Source organism: Loa loa, assembly GCF_000183805.2.
Source record: "Loa loa unplaced genomic scaffold supercont3.9, whole genome shotgun sequence".
NCBI lineage: Eukaryota > Metazoa > Nematoda > Chromadorea > Rhabditida > Onchocercidae > Loa > Loa loa.
Window position 1 is genome coordinate 272,305 of NW_018108189.1, and position 13,568 is coordinate 285,872.

Genomic DNA, 13,568 nt, shown 5'->3' on the forward strand with positions numbered 1-13,568 from the left:
AACGAAGGGCGAAGATGGCTCTTGTCACAAGCACCCATACGTGGGAGAACAGCTGGATACTAGAAGGAGATAGGTACAGATCTCAGGACTATTCGATTACTGATTACCTCTATATACAAATTAATTTCCAGATATTTTTGGGCAGCAATAATCATAATATTCGTATTATTAGCATGTTTCCAAAGTTTTAAACAAATCAATATGTACTTAACTACACCTGTAGCAACAAATATCGAAGCAGCTTATCCGAATCAAATACCATTTCCTGTTGTTGCTATCTGCAATAATAATCAGTACAGGTAAGCACAAGTAATTTTTCATTACATTCATTGTAACCCTTATGTTTGGAAAAATGAAAAGACAAAATTTCGAGTTAGTTTTCTGGAAACTACAATTGAAACTAATACTCTGCAATAATTAACGAAACTATGATTAAGTTGGTAAAAGTTACAAGTAAAATGGACGTGAAATTTCGAAGTATATCAGAAATGTAAGTGAAACTTCACTGGTTAATGGAGTTATGTAATTGATAACTACCAATATGTTAGAAATCGGGGATTTTTTATTAGATTAATAAAATCAAACAGAGAAATGTGAACGTTTTCAGACTAACCTATTTGACGGGTCCAGCAATTCAAAATCGCAAACCAAAAGAGCCAAGAAATAATAATAGTGTATCTAGCGAAATGAATTTAACAGTGTTCGATAAGGTGCTGGAAAATGCTTGGGACATGGATGCTGTAAAATTTCTTAGGAATGCGGCGCACTGGAAATCTAGAATGATACTCAGGTAAGGAAACGATCTTTGAATAATAATTAGATTCGTTTCTAATAGATTCTTTCCGCCGGATTCAGAGTTTGCTGGATATTTTTGCTATTTTCATCCTATGAGATTCATAAAGATCTTTCTGCATGCTTCTAATTCTAAAGGTCACTAGATAATTATTCTGCGTAGATTGCACACTTTTGTAAACCTCAAAAAATTCTTCAAAATTTCTTGTTTTGTGTTATTTTGTTACAAAAGCCCAGTATGATGTAGTTGCACTTGGCCGAATGGTACCAATTGCCGATTATCAAATTTCAAAGCAGTTTGGACACTTACGGGGCTTTGTTGGGCCATAAACACGGATCCAAATAATCCACATTATATATCTTCAAGTGGTAAGATTTTATGAAAGCAAGCTTAATTTTAAAATTAAGTCTTTGAAATTAGTTTATGCTCAATTTTTACACATATTAGTACAGGAAATGGAGCAAACAAATTTTATATTTAATAAAATGAAAAAAGACTGTTCAGTTCTCCGTCAGATAAAATACGGTTTGCTTGATCAGAATGAAAATTAGAAAGGTATTTTAAACAGGCGCAAAGTATGTTAATTAACACTTTTTCACTTTCAGGCTCTGACAATGGTCTCAAGTTATTACTAAATATCGAGCGATATGAGAGAGTAGAAAGTTGTACGCCATATTTTCGGACTATGAGCCTTCCGGGATTGAAAATCTTGATTTATAATCAAACAGACACACCGGAATCGTCACTTGATGGTGTTAATGTTCCTCCTGGATATACAATGGAGATTCCGTTTAAGATGCAAAAGGCAACTTTCCTATATTAAATATTTATTTAAGCAAAAATAAGAAACAAAATTTGTTTTAAAAAAGGTGAATTCGATGTAATGGAGAGTTTCATCAAATTTTGCCTAAAGTGGATCAATGAAAATTAAATTGTTTTTTTAGAGGCATAAATATGCAGGTGCGGGATGTGTGGAGAAAAGCGAGAAATACCGGACAACAACGTTAGCAGTTGACGATCCGGAAAATGTCCACACATGTATCATTCGGAAATATTTGCATGAAATTGAAAAGAAGTGCAAATGTTCCATGAGGCGGGCATATAACCCAAATCCAGGCGGTAATCCAACTGATTCTTCCATCTTCATTTATGTACCTTTCTTTTAAAGAAGATTCATAGGTGAAAATGGAACGTTTATCAGTTATTAGAGGAATTGAATATTATTCATTCAATTCCGGTTCAGTCTGAAGTGCACACCGATCGCTCAGTCAGGAGAGAAATGATTTCAGCGTATAGCTTCTGCAATGTCGATCAATATTTCACATGTGCATTACCCACTCTACAGTTCGGTAAAAAAAGAAGTTTCAATCGCTTTGGCTGTCCTTCACCATGTGATCAAATCGATTATACAGCTTGGCAGGATATGACTTTATTGCCAAACAGTATATTTCCCTCGCTGATCGATACTGCCGAAGAAGAGGATGTGGAGGATGTTGTTGATGACTACGATGTCGAGAATGATGTAAGTACGTAAAGTCTTGTACAGTTTGGTCATCTGCACAGTTCTGGTGAATGTAGACTTGAAGTTGAAATCAAATGGTTTATCCATGGCGACTTTAGTTTTGTCTGTTATCAGTGATATTTGCTTTTGAAAATGCGGCTCAACTGATTTTTTTGAAAATTTGTGACATTTATGTGATGACGTTTGGAGTAAGCAGACTGCACCTGAATGGGTTATTTTAAGTTAAGTCCAGCTTCTTAACTATGGAAATATCAGCGCCAAAAATTAATTTGAATGATTAATTCAAAAATCGAGACATTTAAGCAACCAGCAATAGAACGTATATTAACATCGGATTATTTGTCCTAAACATTGAATTAAAAATTAAGGGATTTGAGTGACATCATAGCATTGAAGTCTTTTGTATGACAGAATTCGAATGTTAGAATTTTGGAATTTCAATTGACCGATACAAATTTTTAAAATTTCAAGGCGAATATAGAACTTCATCGTGATGAGCATTTCCAGTGTGAGGAGAATCAGCTACTCAGTAATCAACAGGTATGAATTTGATATACCAACTGAAGCATCACTTGAGCTATTTATTTTTACTGGACTAAAAAAAAAAATTATTTCAAGGTTAGACAAATTAAGCGTGCAGCGCAACGTGCCTATGAGAAACAGTCTCGATATCAGGAAGATATAAGACTGAGAACGAAACGAATGATATTGAAACTACAAGAAGCAACACAAAAGTAACTCTATCTTATTCATCATCAATTTATAAATTTTAGAGCAAATTAACTGTTTTGTAAGAATGAATACATAGGATGATTTATTTCCTGCGTTGTTCGATGGTGTCGCATTGTCTAGAATTAAGCTGAAATTTTATTTTCGTTGATAGAAAAATCATAAACGATGAAAATGGCATTTGAGCAACCAGTGTTGCAAGACATTTGGCCAATGCTACAGTTCCTTACCAAAGAAGCTACAAGTTTATGGAGCGGAATGATGATATCCGAATTATTGAAATTTGAAGTTGAGAAGAGCTTTGCTTAAGACAATTCGAAAATTGTTTACTGTAAAGTAAAGATAATTTATAAATAAGACTATACTTTACAGATTAGTTGATAATGGCTGGGGATGGACAGATGAGACGTATCAAAATGTTTTTGAACGACTGAACAAGTCGATCACTTGCTTCAGTACAGTACCTAGCGATCATGCTAAAATGTTTGCTGCCATCGAAAATCCATCATCGTCAGCTGAAGAAGCACGGATTTCTGTCATATATCGAGTGTGTCCTCTTTAATTCTTTTCAAGAGAATTTATGACATAAAATGCCTACGTATGGGTTTTTAGATGATTGTCTAGTCTAACAGAGTCTAGGTAAAAGTAAACTAAATTCTGGATATCAATTCTGCCCATATTTATTTGCAGCTCCTCGAGCCAAAAGAAGATATCAGTGGTGCCAAGCAGTTTCATACTGTAGTGCAACTTCGCGAAGCTTTTGGTGATCGTTTCGATGAAGTAGTAAAGGAGATGCAAAGATTCGTTAATACTATCACCAAACTGTACAAGATATACAATCCATCATTCTACAAATCAACACTTGGCGTTAATCTAAAACGAATGGATACTATTTTATTTTTGGCAAATCAGGTTTTATTTTTCGGGTGAAAGGGATATATAAATAGGCAAAAAGTCGTTCAACATGGAATTGTTAATTCCACAGAACTTTTCTATCTTTTCTACGAAACCAAGTTTGGTCATTAGATTAAACCTGATTGCAGTACGAATCAGGCAGGCTACAACGACGTGCATGGGCGGAAAAAATGCAATCACGAAATATGCGTCACTTCTTTGATCAGGAATTCTTTGAAGTATTGTTTTTCTTTACTAGGAGAAATTAAAATAAGTACTTGCCATCTTGATATTTAATGACTGAGCAGTTTCCAAATGTGCATACCTAAGAATGATCGGATGCAATATCGTACAGAACTGGTACAATCCAATGCTGAGAGATTTGGATGAAAATTTGGTGCGTAATATTGTTGATATGGCTGATGACGAACTACCAAATTTCGTTGCTGCTGTTGACGATGGTAGAGGTCTACAGGTGCTTGGTTAAGTCTTTTTTCTTATGTACGGTAATTTGAATTCATTTGATTTCAATAGTTCATATTCTCTTTGCTTTTGGACATAAATTCACTGTACCAAGTTGGTTGACAACTAATCTTTCATTTTAACAAATTCAATGTCTTAAAAAGTAGTGAGAAATGTTATAGATGGGCTCTATGCTATACTTTGGTGATACGACAACGCAACACAAAGAACAATTCGCTGCATTCGTCCGCGATATTGTCGACTGCACTTTTGATGATGTGAAAAATGAAAGTATCATCCTGTTGAATTCATTCAAGAAAGTGATGCATGAATTTCAGGTACATGCACGAGTAGTTTGCATCCATTACATGCATTTAACTGTAGTATGACTTGTGCAAGCCGGAAAGCTAGTCAATATCAATTGATACACCATAGTTTAATAGGCCTGCTTAATGCAGTCCTAGTGTTTAGTATTTGTTAAATGCACAAATAAAGTGAAATGTCTCGAACAATCTGTAAAAAAAGTTTATTTTCACTTGTTTATTAATTTTCATGACTTTCATTTATTCATTTGTTCATGAGCTTAAATCAAACCATATTTTTAGTTTCTGGTAGGGCTAAACTATTTAAATTAATACTCTTAACTTGCAGTCAGCATATTCGAATTTATACCAAAAGGAATTGCCAGCTTATTTGGCCAATTTTGATTTTGGATCGGCATTCGTAGAGTACGAATTTTCATAAAGTTTCATTCTTTATATAGACGATCACACTGCCGTAAATCTTTTATAAACCTCAGAAAAAATTTATAATTAGATTTATAAGTTTGAATTATTTCTCGGCAAGCTTTAAATGACAACTATCATTTACTATTGGGACTTTGACTTACTTTTTCTAAATCAATCATTCAATCCAAATTATTTTTCATTGTTTGTAACCAAATCTTCATACATACTTTTTTTAATCAAATTAATTGTTTTAGACAAAATTTCGCTATGGTGAATGTTTTCCTACATCGGATGAACATTGAGACGTGGCGACAAGAGAGCACCTATAGTATTTGGAGTTTGGCATGTAGGTTTTAGAGAGCTAAATGATTATTTTTTCTAAATTCCAGTTAAATCTGCAATAACATCAAATATCAACCATCTCTCAATTACAGGTGATGTAGGTGGAGCACTTGGTCTTTTCCTCGGCGCAAGCTTACTTACAGTCATCGAACTTATTTATTCATGTTGCCAGTACGGTCTATGTAATCCGTTCTGTTGCTGGCCTTTAAATTGTTGGTAATAATTCCTTCCCATAAATATTTATCGATAAATATCTCAATAATTTCCTTAGCTCCGAAATAGTTAAATTTCTAAGAATTTAAATAATTTCATTCCAGGAAAAATATCAAAACACATCTTGCGAACAAATCAAACAAGTGGAAGCAGAAAGATAAATCGGAAATGGAAACTAAACTTCTTGACGTTGCGATAAAACGATCTAAAAGTCCCATTTCATGTTCGACATCTCCAAAAAGTACTTCAGCCATCATGACAAAAAAACTGGCTTGCGCCATTGATCTGTCTGGGAATCAATTGTCAACGAATTCAACTCCAAGTCATTCATCGTCCATTAATTTCACTAATGAAGATAATTCTTCGCCGAACGATTTTCTATTTGAAACAAATAATTTGGAAAAACAAGTTTCTATGAGCTCTTCCAGAACACTCACGAATTTTCCGGGACAATTCTCGTTTGAATCCGTCTCATCAGAATTTTCTGATAAAATGGCAACGTTATTTCAGCCAAAAAACGAAAGACAAACGTTCATATAAATCCGAATCCGAAATGTAAGAAGACAGTAACTTTTAATTTTAAGATTCTGAACATGTGTTATCACTGTTCATCTGTGCTTAAATCAAACAACTCTTATTTAGGACAATTAATCATTGTATCTTTTTGATAGACTATTTTTAGAAAAATATACTTTTTGTACTTTCTGCTCGGATCAGACAGAACATGAAACGTTTGCAGAAATTTTTCGCTGTTAATTTACATCAAAATGAGTTAAATGTATATATAATGTTGATTTTAAAAAAAGACAATGAATATCCTCACTTCTTTTCCTTTTCCCTCTAACTCCGATCCTGTTCAGTATTGGTTAAAGTTTGAGTCAACGATTTCCGCCTTATTTCAAACATGAGACATAGGATGAAAATGTTTTTATTCACTAGTTAATAAATGGATAAATACTCAATTGATGGAAAATAGCGCTAGATCTTCTCTTCAAGCATGCACCAATTTTGCTGTCAGTTTTCATAATAAATATTGAACTTTTTCCGTCTGCGGAATGGATCTTCAGTTTTGCATAAAAATGAGCGGTCAAAACTGATTGTGTCATCGTCGACTAGGCGATAATCAATGGCAAGTCGATCAATCATATTCGATTCCTCAGGTGGTATTGCAGTAACTCCAATTTTAATCTGCAAAATAGTCATCAGATAGCAAACTCATAGTTGTCGTTAGTTTCTAAATAAGAAAGTTCTAAGCCGTTTAAACATACGTGTACGGTAGCGTCTTTTGCCAGAGTTCCACAAGTAGGCTGTGCAATCATACGCTTAATTGCATTAGTCTTTAAAGCCCACATTATCGGACGAGTGTGTTTATTTTTTGCGTAAATTGTCACCATTTCCGTAAAAGGATACTTGAATATTATCTGAAGAACAAGCGAAAATTTTGAAACTTCATAAAACTTCCAGTATTAAAAAAGTGACAGGAAACACAAGGAAATTATCAAAATATTCTTGACAAGACAATAATAATTACATATTCAGATGGGTTAGTAATAAGAGTCTCTTCTTCTTTTACCGTGGCGGATGTTGAATATTCGCTGGAGTGCAGTGAACCATCTGCCTGAATGCAAAATCCATGATTTCTTGATTATTGAATCCCTGAATTTACCATGTTTGGAAACGAAATTAAACGAAATTGCAAGGATTCCAGCAAAAGTAAACAATAAACCTCAGTATCAGCTTTCTGACAATCACCAGCAGGAATTGATTTCACAGCATCATTTTCTGATTTATCATTTTCTTCTCCGGAATCTGGCATTACTGACGAATCACTTAGCGCAGTTTGTCGGTGCTTCTGTATTCCAAAATTGAATTGTTCCTGTATTCAATATTAATTGAAAGTGGGATGAATTAAAACTCTTTTTTATGCTTCGATTTCCTTTCAAAACTGTAGCAAAATAAGCTCAAGTATATTATCGATTAAGGAATGAGAAGTAAACGAAGTTCTCACTTTCCATTTTTGCTTAAGTTCTAATTGCTTCAACTAGCTTACTTCAGTAGAAGCAACGGTTTTTAAAGATCCATCATGAGTGTAAGAGGTATCTAAGTAAGCGGTCATCTCTGGACTACGAGCCATTGAATACGCCGTTGTCAGGCTATTATGATGTAACGCTGCGTAACTTTTAAAGGGACTCTGCAAAACCGAAGATTTTCGAAATAGATATATATATTAGAGATTTCTTTTTTTCTTTTATTTGGATTTTGTAAAAATACATTATAATGACTTGAAATTCCCAATGATTTTAAGATATTTATTTTTCTAATTTCTAATGATTTAGAGATTGCCTAATGATTTGAAATTTCTGATTGTTAAAATCTTTACAAATGTGTACTTCCACAGAAAACTGCGTCGCATCGGTGATTGTCATTGCGGTATTGAGACCCATTTGTGATCCGTAAGGTGAACCTGGGAAACGAACAGGTGTATTGGAGCTAATTATCGAATTAACCATTGAGTTACGGCGTTGTTGTTGCTCCATAAGGCTTTTGGCGGCATCGTGCTGATAAACGACATTGAAAAATAGAACAACGAGAAGGATGAATTTGCCAAAAAAGTATCCAAATGCATCCACAAATACACTGTCAAATGCAACCAAAATACCATGAATTGACCAGTAGAAAAGTGTTGCCTTCTAAAACTTTGCCTTTTCACTCCAACTACAGCATACATTCCAGTATTAATTTCGGGCTATTAACCAATTCTTATTTAATTACTTCCTTAACCAATTAGTTTCATCATATCCCAGCCACTTTTTGATATATTTGTTAATTGCTGTTGATAGAACTCAAATATTTTTATTTGCTCTGATGATCCAAAACTGCTGCGGAGCAGTAACAGTGTTATACGAGCAGTTAAAAGATCACTACTTACATTTTATATTTTAGACTTACATAAGCGAAGATTCGAGTTGCGTGGTCAGAAAGTTGTCCATAAGTAAAGATAGCAGCTGGTACGGTGGTGCATATATTGCATACTGTCTGAGCATGTTCACCGTTAATGAGATATGCAGAGATGAGTACCGAGCAAACGATGAAAAAATGGCGCCAATTTGTTTTCTTATTTCGTCCCTCATCAGTTCCAGATTCCTTCTTTATATATTGTTCTGAATACTTATCAATGACCTTAGTGCTTTAGTAATGTAAAAGTGTTTGTATATCTTCAACAATCCCTGTCTCAACAAAATTTATTTAAAAACCAGATGTACCTCTTCGCATCTTCAACTGCTCCCTGTCGTGATGCCTGTAACCCTCCACTGTAGTCATTTATAGTTGACGAGTGAACCGCTTAATGATTTATATGATTTAAAACTATGACTGCAGTGTTTTAACACCTCTTTTTATAGCGGGCGCCTCCGAAAATTTGCATTTCATTTAATCCAGTGCAATTCATTGTTTTGTGTGAAAAGGGAAGGAAAACTTGAAATTTCCAGTTCGTGAGAGAAAGGGTTTTCACAACAACCTCGAAAGTTTTCGATTTTCTTGGAAACCCGAAAAAACTTTGAACTCGACTGTCACTTTCTGATGAAGAAGATAATCTTCGCGTGCAAAGGAATGGGCAAAATAACATAAGCCGAGAAGTTACTACTACAAAATGAGACGCTAAACTGAAATTTCTGCCAAGTAGTTCATGATTTGTAATCAGCGCTTCTCTCGTATAATATATTCCACACCAGTCTAATTGATTTATTAAAAACAATAACTTCAAAAGCTCAGAGAGTACAGTGCATCTACAGTATTAAAGAAAACTGTAGGACTAACAGTGTTACATTTTCAGACCATCATGAACTGATGAACTGTCTGGAGTTTCATTGACAAATTTTTGATTCATGAAACGACATCAAAACAGTCAAGAATGAGAAAAATACAATCAACAAAAAAATGCTATTATGGTAACGAAACAGGAATGGGCTTTTTGATCACATATGAAAAAATTATAAATATGATACTAACGGAGAAATGCTCGCGTTTTCTGTAAACTCAGATCTAGAACTTCGTTTTGAAGATCCTTTTTTCTCCACAGAAAGATTTCTATGTGTGTAGAATCCTCTGTATCAAACAAAATATCGGTTATATTTGTTTGTTGCTATAAATGCGCTTCATGAGTATCACACTGGAATGTGACATGCAGTGTATCATCTTTTACGCAAATATCATGATCTGCTATATTCTCCCTGAAATTGGGTAAGGAACCTTGTAGATGAATTTATGAATATTTATAGATCTTTTTCCTTATATAATATTCTCAGATAAATACTCAAAATTTTAAAATCTTGAGAACAGCCATACCAAACCTGTAGCAGTTGTTTTTATCCTCAGTTAACTTGTTGTTTTTGTCCTCAGCAATCTTCTTATTAAAATGAATCATTATTTTTCGTCTAAATAAAATTTTGATCTGTCAGCAAGCCTGCGAATTGCCGGTAAATAGATATTTTAATCAATTAAATAAAATGAAATACTTTAAAAAATTACTTCATTTGATTTGAAGCTTCATCAGATGAATGCATTCGTCTGACCAAAACGTTATTCAGAACCATGATGCATTCTTCCAAACAGCATATATCAGACAATGTCATAAATTGTTCCTGATAACGGTGCACACGGAATACACCCTCTTCGGCGCTTCTTACATCTGTAGATCGAGAAATAACATCAAAATTAGTTAATGAATGGTAAGAAATGATGCCAATCAACTCGCTGAAATGGTGATAAAATGGAATGAGAACCCAGCCATATTACAGATTGTCTTCAGGAAATCAGTAAATTAGATGAAAATTTTGCTCATAACTGGAAACAGCAACGCTTCCTCTGTTTTCTCATTATTAGAAATTCACTAACAATCAAGAAATCTCCACTCGCTATTCGATCCCATATTCAAATCTGAGCAACTGGCAATAAGTTTTTCGATTTTTTGTCGTACAATGTCCAATTCGGTTTCTGCTTCTACATGAATTTTACCAATTTCTATAGCTACAAAAGAGTTTTTATTTATATGAACTTAAACTTTTTTTCAGGTTTTGTATTCTTGTAAATATAATTTTGAGTTGTTAATGATATCAAACACGGTTTCGCGAGAAATGGTAACTTAGATGAGGCCATGTCCTACTTCACATTCCAGTACACTGTGATATACATTCTACTCCAGTTGGGAAATTTTTTCAAACTAACAAACAAAGTTAAAAGATCGAAATTTTGCTTTCACATAACAAGCAACAATCAAAATGTTTCAAGATGTAAAATCTCTCTTAAAAGAAAATCTTAAAAGAAACACTGTCCAAGGACATTTCCAGAATCAGTAAGGCAATATTACCAGTTACTTTGAGTCGTTCCAGATTATCGCGATTAGCATTATATTCGATGGAAGTAGTCAGTAGTACAGGTAATAAATAGTCTATTGGAGTTAATGGCATTTGGCTACTACTGTTACTTCGTTGCTGTTTGGATAATTTTTGTTGTTTCTTAAGATTCCCTGGCATATAATTTGATTTCTTTTCACGACGCAACATGGGAACCTGTAATATCATTGTTTAAAACAGCTATGAGTGGAGAAAAAGGAAATGGAAAAAAATTGAAATAGAGTGTCGAATGTTAAAAAAATAATAAGGGTGATAAAAATGAAGGTTGATAAAATGAAGAGTGATAAAGATGAAATCCATTAAAATTGAATCAACCTGGCTATGAAAGGTAATTTCAATAGTACTCGGTGCTAGAAGACATGGTTCACCGTCCACTTGCATTGGTATTGCTCTGCTTGTTGTGATACGAGCATGAGAGCACTGTGCTATTCGCTCACCTTTGCCACCCATTTGCAAAGCAGCCTGAAAGTGAAAACGAATTAGAAGACTGAAAATAGATAAAAGGTACAATAAAAGAATGGATGCAAGTTGTGACTGATAGTGATTTGGTCTTAACAATCTTAAAGATTTAATATTTCAAGAAATTTGTACGCTCTCCGATTACCTATTCCTTCCATGAGTATTTTTAGAAATTTTTCCCTGAATTTAAAATTTCAAAAAATGCACCAGTGCAGCAGTTGTGAAACCAAGAACTTCTAGTTTGCCGTCACAGCTGGAAGATCGGTATTTCTCCTCATCATCGCTGCTCCATGGAACTGTCCCCCCAGCATAATACGTTATATTAAGGAACAATATGCAGTGGAATTTGAATTCTTTAATTTTTGAAGTCAAATCAATTCCATCGCACTGAAATTCACTTTAAAAAATAAAAAAAAACGTAAATTTTAAAGATTAAAAAGCTTGAAAGAAACAGACAAACTGCGCAGTTTTACTGTACACGGATAAATATAGCTGTGATATTTTTGAGGGGCAAATACATACGGGAAATAATTTATTATGTCAATTACCTCAAGAGTGATATATTCATGGAGAAGTTTCCAAGTTCGCTTGAACAAATCAATGGTACCTAGTCCACCATACGCTATTCGATTTTTCAGCCTGCTATTCAACATTTGTGGATTTGCACCTGAAACAATGCAAATTCTTACAAAAATAAATAGATGATTATCACTACAGAAGTCAACAATTAGCGCGACTATATCGTTGAAATTATACCTTTTTTGCCACATCTCTTTCCTCTAGAAATTGAAGAAATTAAAAGAAAAAGAAACAAGACTCATTGGAACTCAAATTCAAACCAACTTCTAGAATGATGAAATTGCAAGGCGACATGAGCATCGGCTCCAATGCTATAATAATTGTTCATCACTGTCAGTGTTAATACACTCTGCGCAGCTTTGTCGATTTCATCCGCTTGTATATTTGACATTTGCAAATTGGTTTTCACATTTATATTCCACCTACAATTTCTCTGTATTTATCTATGCGAGAGTATCCAAAGAATGAAAGTATAAAGTTCATAAATGATTAATCGAATTTGGTAAATTCTTTTTCAGTAGAAGTAGAAAGCAGTTTAAAGCCTTATTTTGATACTAGATCCATGTCCCGATCAGTGATAATTGAACTACCTTCAGGATTTCTCATTCCCGATTTCTGGAGTGAAATAACGGAAAAACAGGCTGACCTATCGAGATATGTGATGGATGTTTCATGAACAACAGCATTTAGAAGTTCCGCCAAAGGTTCATCGCTGAACGACCCACCCCAACCAAGACATCTGAACATTGAATTGAACTGAATTAATTTAAAATGACAACAACTGAAGTGAAATGAACTAGCATGTTAAATCTGAATAATTAATTGAATGAACATGAAAATATATAGCTCAGTTTTCAGCATAATTATAAACAGAAGCATAAGAAAATGACTGCCTGGCTAAATCATTGCCAGTGCCTAGTGGAACAATACCAATTGGAGGATACTTCGCCCAGTTCATCTAAAATTATTACTGAAAGCTTAAAAATGTATATAAGAATGAGACAGAATCAAAGGAAGCTTAAACTATGGCGTTAAATAAAAGGCTCATGCTTAATAATGGGATCAATCATCAAATTATTATTACTCTGCTGCAAGAATTTTATCAGTAACTGTTAAAAAGAAGTTTGTGTGATTTTCAGTTCATAAAAAAATTTCCAAAACTGCAAAGCAAACTCTGTCAAGGGTACTTAAAATCCATCCAACGGTACCATCGCCACCGCACACGAGCAATCGCAGACTGGATGCCACTTTCTTAAAAACACCAAGCCTGAAGCATTCTTAAAAATTAATTTTCCAACTGTCACAATATCTGGAAAAGTTTCAAACTGGCGGTAAGAAAAAGTACCGTATATTGGCGGGAGTAATTCTTGATTTTTTAATTTTATGCAAAAAGCATTAATTTTATTATACGGATTATTATTATTATTATTATTATT

The 13,568-nt window shown here is 34.0% G+C and overlaps 3 protein-coding genes across 3 annotated transcripts in view; 1 reads left to right on the forward strand and 2 right to left on the reverse strand.

Moving 5' to 3' along the window:
- Positions 1-14: 14 nt before the first annotated feature.
- Positions 15-6,223, forward strand: LOAG_07973 (amiloride-sensitive sodium channel family protein; the record flags this gene model as incomplete). Its single annotated transcript, XM_003143505.1, has 18 exons — positions 15-73; positions 132-299; positions 608-790; positions 1,040-1,161; positions 1,399-1,598; positions 1,738-1,912; positions 2,083-2,315; positions 2,787-2,855; positions 2,934-3,049; positions 3,417-3,591; positions 3,735-3,956; positions 4,088-4,177; positions 4,294-4,413; positions 4,583-4,738; positions 5,052-5,128; positions 5,383-5,474; positions 5,563-5,686; positions 5,788-6,223. 18 exons carry the CDS (start codon positions 15-17, stop codon positions 6,221-6,223), a joined length of 2,817 nt encoding a protein of 938 aa, XP_003143553.1.
- A 435-nt stretch (positions 6,224-6,658) lies between these two features.
- LOAG_07974 (MSP domain-containing protein) lies at positions 6,659-9,004 on the reverse strand (the record flags this gene model as incomplete). Its single annotated transcript, XM_003143506.2, has 8 exons — positions 6,659-6,871; positions 6,952-7,104; positions 7,215-7,301; positions 7,410-7,559; positions 7,734-7,874; positions 8,074-8,241; positions 8,633-8,844; positions 8,947-9,004. 8 exons carry the CDS (start codon positions 9,002-9,004, stop codon positions 6,698-6,700), a joined length of 1,143 nt encoding a protein of 380 aa, XP_003143554.1. The 3' UTR covers positions 6,659-6,697.
- Positions 9,005-9,824: 820 nt separating this feature from the next.
- Positions 9,825-13,568, reverse strand: part of LOAG_16592 (diacylglycerol kinase zeta) — a gene marked incomplete at its 3' end in the record, with an annotated part of 11,945 nt that continues 8,201 nt past the window's right edge. Inside the window, exons 8-18 of the mRNA XM_020449243.1 lie at positions 13,306-13,399; positions 13,026-13,090; positions 12,779-12,871; positions 12,397-12,554; positions 12,102-12,220; positions 11,761-11,940; positions 11,410-11,556; positions 11,049-11,250; positions 10,577-10,708; positions 10,211-10,370; positions 9,825-9,912 (exon numbers count right to left, since the gene is read on the reverse strand). Of these exons, the coding sequence (XP_020307258.1) occupies positions 9,825-9,912; positions 10,211-10,370; positions 10,577-10,708; positions 11,049-11,250; positions 11,410-11,556; positions 11,761-11,940; positions 12,102-12,220; positions 12,397-12,554; positions 12,779-12,871; positions 13,026-13,090; positions 13,306-13,399 (1,438 nt within the window). The remainder of the gene's footprint in view (positions 9,913-10,210; positions 10,371-10,576; positions 10,709-11,048; positions 11,251-11,409; positions 11,557-11,760; positions 11,941-12,101; positions 12,221-12,396; positions 12,555-12,778; positions 12,872-13,025; positions 13,091-13,305; positions 13,400-13,568) is intronic.